This window comes from Anticarsia gemmatalis, chromosome 7 (assembly GCF_050436995.1).
Source record: "Anticarsia gemmatalis isolate Benzon Research Colony breed Stoneville strain chromosome 7, ilAntGemm2 primary, whole genome shotgun sequence".
NCBI classification, from domain to species: Eukaryota; Metazoa; Arthropoda; class Insecta; order Lepidoptera; family Erebidae; genus Anticarsia; species Anticarsia gemmatalis.
Genome location: NC_134751.1, coordinates 5558482 through 5572439, shown reverse-complemented (window position 1 = coordinate 5572439; position 13958 = coordinate 5558482). Strand labels below are relative to the sequence as shown.

The 13958-nt window shown below is 32.2% G+C and overlaps 2 protein-coding genes across 2 annotated transcripts in view; both read left to right on the top strand.

Moving 5' to 3' along the window:
• OtopLa (proton channel otopetrin-like a) overlaps positions 1 to 2307 on the top strand; it is a 35498-nt gene extending 33191 nt beyond the window's left edge. Inside the window, 1 exon segment of the mRNA XM_076116623.1 lies at positions 85 to 2307. Within this exon segment, the coding sequence (XP_075972738.1) occupies positions 85 to 225 (141 nt within the window). The 3' untranslated portion in view covers positions 226 to 2307.
• Positions 2308 to 3327: 1020 nt separating this feature from the next.
• LOC142974349 (uncharacterized) lies at positions 3328 to 12616 on the top strand. The gene is made up of 3 exons (XM_076116622.1): positions 3328 to 3823; positions 5699 to 5885; positions 7279 to 12616. Exons 1-3 carry the CDS (start codon positions 3466 to 3468, stop codon positions 7628 to 7630), a joined length of 897 nt encoding a protein of 298 aa, XP_075972737.1. The 5' UTR covers positions 3328 to 3465; the 3' UTR covers positions 7631 to 12616.
• Positions 12617 to 13958: the final 1342 nt, after the last annotated feature.

Below are 13958 nucleotides of genomic sequence, written 5' to 3'. Positions count from 1 at the left end.
ACACAAATGAGGTCATTTAATATACCCAAGTGTTTAAAACATAAGTATTCCTTTGAATTACCTTTAATGATTTTCTTTTTTCAGGTGCAACTTGACTTCTACGGCTTCGTGGCTTGGTCACTCGTCCAGCGCTTCACTCTCCCGCTTTGTATTTTCCACCGTTTCCACTCAGCCGTCACTCTAGCTGAAATATGGAAGACTAGCTACAAAGCGCGTCTGGAGTGAGCTCACGCGCACTAACGGAGACCGAAGTCCAATCAACATTAACACATCCTGAAACAAAAGGATGAATAAAGATTTCGTCCTCCTCCGGGACAGCAATTTTAGGTAGAACGAATAAATTTGCTGCTAGTTTCAAAATCATCTCGCTATTTCAAGTGTTAGTATAGGTGTGACGAATTTAGGGTGGTAACATTGCATTTTACAATGTAGAAGTGAATAAGTAATTGCTCTCCCGGAATGTACTGTAGTTGACACGATATATCGCACCAGGATCTACCCTACGAATCATTGTATTATGTTGGTTATTATTTGCTACGATTCTTTCATACTTCGTTTATCTTTCACATTCCATTCTATTTTTACAGATTCAATAAAAATTAGGTTTCTTGAAAGACTGACTGTGGAGACTTTAAAGCGACCAAACATACATATTTTCAGCTCACTTTTCTTTATTAGATACGTAAACAGAATTGCTCAGATTTCGGAATTCTATACTTGCGAATAAAAAAAATTAAATGAGAGAGTTTTAACATGATTTGATCGAAACACGATAATAAAATAAATTCCCTGTTGTGAGAAGTTCCCTCCTTTGTTAGAAATAATTTGTGTGCCATGGTTTTAGGGTTAAGGCTTGATTAAAATTGGACAATATTTTACATTTCCTGAAAAACATCCATGTCAAAACTACTTCTTCTTCTCTAAAACCGGTATTTCTTGTTGTTATTTATTAATAATGATTGATTGATACATGTTATTGATGAATTTAACATTTCAGCACAAAATGGGAGCCGTTTTGTGTATTTTAAAGTCGTAATTATAGGTGATAAAATTAAATGTAAAATTAATTACTATATTAAAGTTTCAGAAGATTTATTAGCCAACATGAGGTAAACAAGTAGGATTACAATGAAAGTTTAACATTATGTGGTATCGTAAGAGGGTAGCTGACGTGTCGAAAACTTATATCTGATTAAACGTACTTAACTTTAGAGACAGAGTAGAGACTTGCCGCTTGGGCTACGGAGTGCTTAGTACGGATCATTTTGGGTATTTGAGTTTAGGACATTTTTATTGCAGACGGGGCCATAAAAATGTAAGATTTTTTATCACTAACAAGCACACTTTTATCGCGCTGACGTTAGCATGTTCAGAGATGTGGTAAACTAGAACTAGTCTTAAGAAACTATTACTGGCGACATGATTAGATGTTGTTACGAAACGAGCGTATTAGTGATTATAATTAATGGATTACAATTATTACAATTTTGCGACTTTTGAAGGGACTAAGTTTCACAGCGTTAAAAATGTCTATAAACGCGAAGTACGTTAAAATTTTTCTCAGCAAATATTTTCATAATGATTTTTGTGCAATCTATTTTTATAGGCTGACTAATTTACATACCTATCTATTCGTGTGATGCAATGATCTAACGTGATTTTTGCGTGATATCATTTCTATATTATGGATTTTGTATAAAATAGTTCATACTCGATTATTTATATTTATTAATTTTGTAAATTAACTTGTAAGGTAAAAATTATAACTTATTGCTCTAGAGTCTGAGAGTATAACGTGTGCTTACAACGTGAGATTTTGAGTGAATGTAGTTAGTTTACGATTGATTTAAATATTTTAATGTTTATACTTAGTAATTTATTAATAAAAGCCGTGAACAAAAAAAAGAAGAATGGAGAGCTCAATCGTATTGATTTTTGAGAAATTTAATGGCTTAACAATAACATCTCGTCGTGTTATTGTTATTTAACACCAACCTGCGAGTTTGGCTTGTTTTATCACTGCCGATATTTTTAACAATAGATAATTGTTAGTAAGTCCTTTGATAAACCTATACTATTTCTAACTTGTTCAATTTTGTAGGTGATATTTAATGTGTACCTTGATGTTTGGAACAAAATGTACCGATGTTTATAACTCTAGGTTTTAACATTATTATCATACCTATGTGGATACTCAATCAGTGTTATATAGATACCAAAAATTAAAATTTGGAAATTCTACTTTAAAATATATAATTAATATATGTAAATGTCTATTTGAATAAATTAAATAATACTTATACGTGATTGTGCGTTTTATTTTATTTATATTTATAAAAATAAGTAGGAACCTCACTTACTTTCGTCTAACATGTTACTAGAACTATATTATAATTTTGTTATGCACGCAAAATTAAATAATTGCTTACAATTTCACTCTACAATACCAAAAATGCAATGCCATACCAGTGCTATGCAATGTATGATTTTTTATTGACAATTTATTCAGGACACAACAGTGACCAAGATAAACATACATAAATTATATGGAATTAATAAGTTCTGAGGCAGTATTCGATTTTATGATGGTAACATCAACAGATGAAAGGCAGGTCAGAATTTATATCTTATGAGATGGTCAATAAAACGATACGTACCTCTATGCTAATGTAGGGTAAGAATGTAGTTACGACAGTACGAGTATAATAAATATATTGAATGTGAAACATAACTGACTTACAGGGAGCTGCAATAAGTGTTGACTCATACGAATAAGACAAAATACCTACATAACGTAAATATGAGCTACATATTTCGATAAAAACTTACTCACCTGCGTAGATCGGCAGCATTATTTTATTTTATAAACATAACTTTTTAAAAACATAAACGTTCGCGCCAAAACTTTGAAAGGTTTATTGAACTTGCCATACTAAATTAAATTGTTAGTGACATGAAAAAAGTACCATTTAAAAAAAAACATTTATCTGAAGCAGTTGAGAACAAAGGATATAAGACTGAATTTATTTATATACAAAGCTTAAGGTATCTGTTAATTAAATTATGATTCCTAGCAGACAATCTATCCGTTGCACCACATGCGTAGGTTGTGCAGTGCAGGGAAAAAAAGTCACGCATTGTCGGTGAAAAAATATCGTGTATTATCGGAACTGTATTTTTATTGATATTTACAATAATTAGTAAACAAATTTTTATTCAGTTGAATTACTATAACTATTTCGTTTAATCTACTCGACTTCATAAACCACACATTGTACAACCCTACTAATTTCTAAGAAACGTCATGTTGACATAACATTGACATTTGACAGGTTATTCCAATAACCTGATGCGTATGATAAATTGGGGAATTGTGAATCAATCGGGCAATATTTCTTAGTAACATCGTAATAATTATGAAAGTTATTAACCTTCACGAGTGAAATAGTGATCTCAGTTGGCTAGATGCGGAAATCGTCGAAAATGTTGATACATTGTGGTTTATTGTTGTTATTTCTTAACTGTGTGCGGACGACAGAGTATGTTGATTCTAATGGTGCGTTGAATGATCGTGTTGCTGAGTTTAATAAACGGTTTTCTTGGTGGCCGTCTGTGCATAATGCGGCGAGTTTGGTTAGAGTGAGGCGTCAGGCGGAACAGGCTGTTGTTAAAGGCGTGAGTGAAGGAGGAACTGAGGTAGTTGATAGCAAGTCTCAGCCGTTGTCGCCGTCGCCTACGACGCCGCCTGCAGCCGTGGACAATAAGAACGTGACTAAAGAGACGAAAACTGAGCCAACAGTGGCTCCAGCAGCAGTACCAGCAGGTGATTACACAATGGTTTCAATTAATTGCATCATAGAAACTCATGGCCATGTTTGTTTCGCTTCAAAAGCTAGATTAGTACGATGAGCATCAGGAGGACACAGAACATTCAATCTATCTTAGCTTGGGTCTCTTGGGTGATTATAGTATTAAAATCATATTATTGTTTAAATGATCAACTATGAACTTTCCATTTGTTTTCTAAAATAGCCAATTCTTCCTTTGTTTCTAACAGTCTAATTAGCCAGGTGTTGCTTATTAATTGGGTACTATCTATGTATGCTAAGTTGTGATGATCAGTACTTAAGTAAAATAAAAAAAAATTATACATTGTTAAATGAATAGTTATGTTAGCATATTATGTTCTGTGAATAAAACTAACGAATGAACAGTACAGTTTATATTCTAACTAACTATAATCTAAGTGTAACTATGTACTAGGTAGCTAAAAGTTTATAATATTATAGGAAGGTTGTAAAACTATAAGTGACTATAAGGAAAACATTTTTCTATCATAATTTAAATAATCATTTCTCATAACTCTGGTTTTCCCTCTTATGTTATCTTTAGGAAACCGGTTTTTAATAGCAAAATAATGGTCAATACAATTTTGTGTAAAACAAGTTCTGCAACAAATTTATTTTTAAAACAATTTCAAATTCATAAGACAGCTGCTCTGAAACATAATTATTTGCATATTCATTGCAAATTTGCATCAATGCCAATATTTGCATTGAGCTCAAACTTGTTATGATGCAAATTTACTCTTAACTGAACTGAACTGTACAATAATATATAAAAGTATCAAACAACCTATTTTTGTTACATAGTATTATCTATTTTACTGTAATAGGTGAATATAATAAATCTTTCGAAACTCTATATTCTGAAGTAAGCATAATATTTTATCAAAAAAACATTTCACATTGATTGAAATGTTTAGTTACAGTAAATTCTAATTGATTTTGTTCTCGTACCTACCTGTCTATTAAAATTACAAATCAAAGATGCTTCAAAAATATAAAGTTGTTAAACAACTTTTATAGTCGACTTTACAATATAAGTTTTGTTTTCAATAGTAGGTATTTTGGGTTATTCCCTGAGTACCCTGATCCCCGAGGTCTCAGTCTCGGAGGACCCGAGGATTTATTTTGATCTTAACAAACAATTTTCAGAATAACCTGGTATTTCTTGGTAATTGTTATTACTACTAAATATGATTAAGTATATATCAAACAGGAGAACCACTTAAACCCAGGGAAATTGGGAAAATATTAACAAAACAGTTGTCCTGTATCCTATAGTGCAACAGGAAAACAATGATACAATATTACATATGAATGGCTAATGACTAATATTTGTATTTCCAACTTATAGTTTGAAGTTAGAAGATAAGAATATGTTTAATGGAAAACTGTAAAGTCACATTATCAGTTTTATTTACGAAAAAGTTCTGAGGTAATTCTTATACATGTGTAGTTACCATTCAATAATAAAAATTTGGTTTCTAATTAAGCAGTCATTAAGTCTATAAAAAGGCCTGGTAAGTTATGTGTAAAAAACACTGGTTTTACATAGAATAAACCTGTTTTATCCAAAAAACTTAAATTGTTTAATTGCTTAAGAGATTTTCAATTGAAGTTTTTAAACTATTGTGGTTAGTAAGCATTGTACTAAATTGCTAAATGGGCCTTAAATGCGAAGAGAATTTAAAAGTTGACATTGATTTTTGATACATTTGAAAATTTTGATAGAATAGAATCTATCAGTTTAGGAATTTAGTATTTCCAATTGTAATCCGAAACCTAAACATAATAACATTGCAAAGAATAGAGTCGTTCTCAGATGATATTATCCTATTCTATATATTTTCCAGCTCCACCAGCAAATATAACAGTGACGGTGCCACCGCTGAACGCCACTGCTGAAGCAGCTAAGAGCAACAGTACCGTTGAGAAGACTGCCAAGCAGCTGGATCTGAACAACCCTGGAGTCTTGAAGAGAGGATTCATTGTGTTTGGAGGATTTGCACTGCTTGCTGTCGCTTACTTCATATTTTACAGGTAAAACATCTATACTAATATTATAAAGTTGAAGATTTTGTTTGTTAGAACGCACTAATCTCAAGAACTACTGGCCCGATCTAAAAATTCTTTCAGTGTTAGATAATTTATCGAGGAAGGCTATAGGCTATATCATCACGCTCGCGCTACGACCAATATGAAAAATTTTGACCCATTCTCTTATGTGACGCAAGCGAAGTTACGCGAGTCAGCTAGTATTTAAATATTTGTGGTAAAAGTTATTGGTATCCCAAATGATACATACCGTTGTATAGTTCAGATTTGTACAGATACCCAAACTCTTCAAAGTTTTTTTTTTATAACACAATTGAAGATTTTTAATAATTATTTAATTCTAAATTCAAGTAAGAGATGCTTAAGTATACATGAAAACAAAAAATACATTTGTATACATCAAGAAAGAACTTCAAATTCGATTAATCGAATGGCTAATTTATCTAGGCATAAAAATGTATGTCCAACACCCAGGTCATTGTACTAGTTTTGTATGTAAAAAACGGAAATTAATAAATGTGTTTTTTCAACTGAAACCTTATCACCATACTTTTGCTATCATTAAGTAAATGTACCAGCACAGCACTTATGGAGATTTCCTAGAAACGAATTCTGAAATGTAATACCAAATTAAATATAATTATCAATACAATCAAAACAAGATTATTTTTAACAATATTTTTATGATAATATTAAGTGATTCATGTAAGTAATTAGTGCTTCCAGTATTGAAAAACATAAATGGCCTAGTACAAATCTAAGACATTTGTGATAAAGATTTTTTTTTTATTTAGATTTATCATATGGTTAGTGGTTAACCTAGTTTCAAAGTCCTTCAAGCCGCCCGAAAGGCAGGGCTTAACGACTGTTATCTTATTAGACAACAGACCGACTTTTTATGTCTAGTACGAAGCACTGAGACGCTCAGCCCAAATACCACTATGCGGTCACCCATCTATGGAATGACCGCGCCAAGGTTGCTTAACCTGCAGATCGTTTACCGAGCAGTGAACGCAACTGGCTATGAGCGCGTCGTGATAAAGACGATAAGTAATGAATGATGACATTATATTGGACTGAGAATTTCTTTGATAAACGTCTTATCGTTATGGATTTACCAAGAAAGGTCAATCTGAGAGACTACTTTGATTCTTGTTTGTGTTGATTTTACTTAAGTGTTTGTGACTGTTTGGGAAATTACACAGATTGATTGAGTAACTAAAATTATTTGTGATATTATAACTCTAATTATAGATAACTTTCTAGGATGTTACCCAACTTAGTTACACAGTTAAAAAGTTAATTACTAGTTGTAAAATTAGTTTTACTTCCGATATGTTATACCTGATTGTAATATGCATTCTTTAACAATTTCCAGGAGGAAAGGCAAGAACAACGACACAGGCAACACACACAACACAAACGATGCCAACCAATTCCGTTATGGTGTCCTCCAGTCAGAGGACCGGAGAGACAACCTGGAACTATCCCGTGTACCTCTCACCATGGAGTCCGATGATGATGAAGACGAGGACTTAGAAATATTCGACCTGGAGCAGAAGAAAAAATCACTATCCTATGTAAACTTACAAACGAACGATGAAGATATTGTATTCTCTCACAACAGTAGTACGAACAACGATAGGGAGAATCTTCTTCTAGACATAGAAGATGGGACTTCTGAAACCTTAATCAATTGGAGTAGTAGTGGCAGTAAGTCAATATTATAATTCCTGTTTAGTATGTAATGCGCTTGTGTGATACAGGAGAGTATAAAGTGCTTTAACGCGTTACTTTCCGCCATAATCTGGAATATTGATTAAGTTTGTATTGAATACTTGTAAGTTCTAAGCCGCTAGTAGGCTGTCGAAACAAATATAGTTTCTAAGTGACTTTTAGCTTGATTCATCACCTATAGATAAGTATTGCTAAGCATTATATTGGAACCATTAAATACTGTCATTTGACTGCCCGTTTGCTGTAGTTTAGTAGGTTTATGCGGTCACCTCGTCGCAACAGCCGTAGCGAGTGCGGTGGGTTCGAATTCCACCCGAAAAAAATATTTGTGTCAGTCTGGTTGTCAATTTATCTATATAAGTAAGTATGTTTATTACATATCTGGTTACTAAAGTACAAGCTCTCCTTTGTTTGGATTCAGGTGACTGTGAGTTGTTCAATGATATTTACTTTTCTGTTAAATATGATGCTTATCCATAGGTGATGAAATGCCCTTAGTATTTTATTTTGATATTGAAAACACTAAGTAAGATATCTTTTTGATAGCCTATTGGTGGCATTATCTTATAATTTCGCTGTTCACTTAACGTTATATAATAACTAAGATAGTACTAAAATGTTTTTACTATTATAATATGTTTACAGTTGAAATTGCAAACGTCATTGTGACTTGTGGGTGTGGTGAGATTTCATCATACATTTTACAAATGTTTTAAAGAACTTATCACGAACTGATGTTTGCGCTTTTAACTGTATATTTAAAAGAACCAGTGGGTAAAATAGAGCATCCTCAATTTACGTGCTGAACAAATTAGTATGTTCCCAACTTTATAGCAAGTTTTCCGCCAAATTATTATACACTGATCGTTATGTTCAGTGTAAATAAAACATAATGCCTTTTCAACACGCAATGTATGTGTGGCGATTCGTTACGGTACGTTGTGATGTAATTCGGCCTTCCGAAGAATTAACATTATCATGTGTTCGGAACAAATAGCGAGAAATGATCTTAGTCATGAATGCTTCACTTCATTTCTGTTATATTGCATTTATTGATGATGAAAGAGAAAAACTAAGTTCTATTTGTATAGACTCAAGGTATAATGTTGTTTGTTTTTACGTCAGACGTTTATTGCGTGCAGCCTTGACAGGTGCAATGCCCTCTAGACACTGTTGTTGAATAGGTCTGTACCTATTCATAAAACGACAATGTAGACATTTCTAAAGGCACACAATATTTGTTTTTTTCATTTCTATTGATATTAAAAAGTAATGCATTTATTTGTCTTGCCTTTTCAATGAAAGGATTAAAAGTAATTAAATTGTTATGTTACTAGAAAGAGGTTTTAATATAAATTCTTATTTGCACGTATACTTTGCTGCCTATAGTTTTATCGGATATAATATTGAGTCACGAATTTTAATTGTTACTTAGGCCACGCAACCACAAATAACTGTCATGCGATCACGATAAAAATAATGAACATATTCTTATATACTTTCTTTATACAAATTAGGTGGAGATCTATAGACCAAGAAAACATGATGATTTGAATGAGGCTTATTCAACTATTTTTTGTTTCGAAATACTACAGTACTTATGTTGGTAAAACAATGATGTGAATGATTTTTACGTTCAAAATGTGTATACTATAGTCTAATAATTTTGTAGAGGGCCTTGTGTGCGAGCTTCGCGACTGGCGGAGATATACAAAAGTCAGAATACAGAACATCAAATCCTATCGTATAAAAGTTAGAGATAAAAGCAGAAAAAATATTTTGTCTTTGAATGCAAATTGTAGTATTTGATGAAGAGCTTGATTTATTTTAATTTGTTATTACATAATTATTTTAAGTGCTTTTTACTGCTTATTATTTATTTATTATTTTTAAGTATACATGTATGTTAAAATTATATAAGTGTATTATTTGTTAAATAAGTCTTTCCTGTCACGGGAAAATGGCTATGTAAAAGTACGAAATTCTTGATGAATTATTACTAAAAATCTCTATTTCTTCTGTGTCATATTCAAATGCTGATTTGCCAAAAATCTTTTTTGTTGTATAAATTTTATGTTTAATGGTGCATACACATTATTCACATAACATGTAGTATTACCCTCTTATTCATAAACACACTATAAACCTATTTTAGTTAAAAAACTACTATAATATGTTCTCTTTTCATTTCGCTAAGGAGTGAAAGAAACAAATATTTTTGCCTTTCATAACTTCATATATTTTTATGAATAAGAGGGTAACACTTTAAGCGCCTCACCTCTCATTTGTTGGTGCCATTGGGCTAAGGGAGTGAAGAAATAGAGAGTGTACCTGAGTATTGTGCACGCATTTGGACACCATAAACAAAATCCGTAGCCGTAGCTGAATTTTCAAGAAAGGCATTGTTATAGTGTGTACGCATCATAAGATTTATCTAGCATTTGATATTCAAATTATTTTTTTAAATGAAAATATTGATATTTTTATACAATAAAGATCCGTTTTCAAATTACTAAATGATGTAGTATTTTGTTCCAACTTTCCCGAAGTAAAAATCAGACCATAAATAATAATTAAGGAGAAGAAGAGTATTTTTGTACTTAGACTTATTTCTGACGAAAAAGTATTAGTATTTTATTAATTTAGCATCATTTTTTTATTTTGCTTTTGTTTTAGTTATTTAAAGAAAAATATAACCTATAGCTTGAACTTTAGAAAAATAGGCATAATACAAGTACAGAAATATTTAAAAGTTTAGTAATTTCTGAGAAAACAAAATGGTTGACATTAGTTGGTATTGAAAGAAAAAATTGAGAGTTTGGAAGAAAAAATCTAGAATCATGCGAAATTTTAACATACCTACACATATCAAAGGCGAAGAAAAAGTAACAAAAATAGAATAATAAATTAAATACCTAGTTGTAAAAGAGTTTTTATCGCATTTCGCCATTTTAGAGACCATTAATTTTTAAGTTGAAAATGAAAGTGAATGCTGTTTCGATGTAATTAAAATGCCAAAAGATAATTTTGCTTGTACGTGTAACAATGGAGAAAGTAGTTTTAAATGAATTTGTATTACGTTCTTCCTTTAGTATATGAATAACCTTAAGAGCTGGTGTTTTATAAATATTTGCTTACGGGGAAAATTTTAATGTATAAAATTTTACAGCCTCAAGCGGGATGCTTAGAATATTATTTGTGTGCATTTTATATAGTGCACTACTCTGTGGCAGTTGTCAACTATTACACAAATTTCTTAATGTCCTGATGCCGTACCATGACACCTTAAATCCATTTTATTTTCAGTGTGAATAAGAGACAGCTTTGCAGTTCGTATAGCGTTGTCTCTGTCGCACGTTGATAATAAGTAGTAAGTGGTAGGTCCTTGTTCGAAGTGTTTTGAATGATGCATCCACAACGCAGTTACTTTTTATGAAGTAACAGTAACAAAAGTAAAGCTTGCTACACATATATTTGGTTACTCGGCGTAGCCGGGAGGCAAAACCGAATATGTAAATGAACCCTATCGGCACATGCCGTGTAAATTCCTGCAACCTTTTATAAATTAAGTATAACGTAACATACCCATAATAGTAGTACCGTACCGTAACCGTACAACTAGCAACAATTCGTTGCGTTAGAGTCGCGTAGTGTATTACTTATGTTACCCCAAATCTCGCTATAACTGCGTTGTGGATGAACTGAAAGTATTTTGCGGCAGGCCGCATATCTTCCAGTTACTGGCCGATAGAAATAATATAATAAGTAATGTAAATACTGTATAGCATACCAGACCGCAATCTCATGATGTAAACTTATAGAAACGCTTGGCCTTATAGAAATGTTATGTATAAGTATTTTATAACATAGTATTTATAATAAGCGGTTTGGATGATATTCCATATATGTAACTTCGCTTCTATTTCGTCGTACGGACATCGATATTATTTTGGGTAGTATTTAAACGGACAATTTGCACCAATTCTGGCCAAATGTTAGAATTTGGTTAGTCTATTTCTCATATTTGCCTGTGTTTTTGTACTCAGAATTTTTAAATTTGCAACTGCCGAATAATTGTAAAACCACACTGCCTAATACCACTGCCCATATTATTTTCGTTAGCATTAAATTGATTCGAGGCTTGAACCTAAGCAAAATTATATAGGAGCTGAAAAAGAAATGTATATTAGCGACAATTTATTAATGAAAAATGGAGTTATTTAAAATTATAAGACGAACAATTTAGATTGCTTAACGCTATTCAGGTCAAAGTAGTCGTAGATATCATACCTTTTTACCACCGAGTGGCGCGTGACTTCACTATGGCGCATGGCGAAGTCAATATGTCTTGATATTGTCCGTTTGAATATTGCTCATAAAATCTAGTAATTTTCCAATTATCACAATGTTGGAGCTATGGACTGTGATAATAGACGAGAGAGTAGAAATATAAAAAAGATATATTTTTTTGGAAGTTAATAGCTATACATTTATATATTGCCATCGCTCTCTGTCACTTTAATCTTGTTACTTGATGGCTATAGTCTATAACGTTTATGGAGTACATACCAATGTTGCTGTATATTTGGCTCTTTTGAAATAAAGAGCCGATGAATTTGGTGTGCAATCTCCATAAAAAAACAGGTAAAATAAAAAATAACAGTCAGCCGTTTTGTGGCGAATACCGGATATAACAATAGTAACGACTCATGATATTCATTACAATATGACGGACTGCCAGTTGTTATTTTACCTGTAATGCATGCTTGAAAGAATGTTCTAGCCATAAGAGGGTATTCAGAAAAAAATACGTCTATGCGCTCCTTTTGCTATGCGTTCTTTCAAGTAATGGGCCTAGAAGAATTTGTAAGATTATTAATTTTGCAAATTTGTTATAAGTCAGTAGTAGGTATAGTTAGTGTAGAAACTAATTGTAATGTAAGGTTGTTTCTAATTTAATAAAGATATATGATATTTTATTTGTTGGGTTATTTATTTTTATTCCCTCCCCACTGCAACAAAATGAAGAAGCGAAGGAAAAATATGCACTAAGTAAGCATATGCTTAGTTGGTAAGGATATACCGATACAAGTATTAATACAGACTCTACTATAGTATACTTTTCGTGCTATTTACCACAGTTTCTTACTATAAAATTCAAATACCGAAATGTGGTAAGTAAGTGGAAAACAATGCGTTTTCAAATGATATTTATATGCAAAAGCGCACTTTTAAATTTAGCTATAAGTAACTCGTACGTGGCTACCCTGAACTTATACAGCTGAAACATAGGATTGTTCCGACTAAAAAATGATATTTTACACAAAAGAAAAATGTGATGAGCAAATTACGTAATGTTTATTAAAAAATATTTTGTTGGGCCTATTTTGTCAGGCTACTTGACTATTTCGAGCGTACGCATTGCTTGGTAATAAATTTTCTTTATTCGACTGTCGAGCGTTTGAAATATAAAATTATAGTTTCTACGGCATCCGTTCGAGACTACCACTTATCAGTTTGTCATAAAAAAGTCTCGATAGCAATTGACGCTTGTAGGAAATCGTACTATTGAACAATATTGTTTTTCTTAAGTTCCAAATGAACGTAAAAACAAGGAGCATTTTATACGTATTGGTAACAAAGGTGAGCATAGTTTATTTCAGTCTCGTCCGCATCTGTTGCGCACGTACACGCTTGTCGGCCTGTTGTATTGAGATAAACGAACCGGCACATTGCCTGCCAGCGTTGCACGCAGATCTAAAGGATTTACTTTTAAATTCCTACCTTAGATGCATTGTGATTTTGTTTTGCAATGTTTGTAAGGAGAAAAGAATATAAAGAAATTGTGTAAAGATATCGGTTTTTCGAGTGTATAAAATTCTGTAGCAAAAGCGTCTTTGCATCTTAGTACTTTTATTCTAGGCTTCTTTTCAAAACTCTGCTTGGAATTGTCATCTCAATCCAATAAGGACCAATCATTGTAAGTACCTAAGTAGTAGTAACTTCATACAGTTTTACGAACATTACATAGCTGGATAGTATTTAGGTATAGAGACGTCTAAAATTTTACTAAGTACAGAAGCAGTAATATTCAAATACATAAATTAATTTAGGTACCTATACACGAAACTCGTTGATAGGTAGATCTATTTTTATTTCAGAGCGATGAATTTTAAGGGTCTGTTTTCGCTGACACCACTCACGGAAAACACGAAACGGGAAAAGGTTCAACATTCTTTAAATTATTTTATCTCCCCTGCGATAAAGAGAGCGTTTAAAAAAATAACCATGCATACCATAATGTTTGAAATAAACACGTGA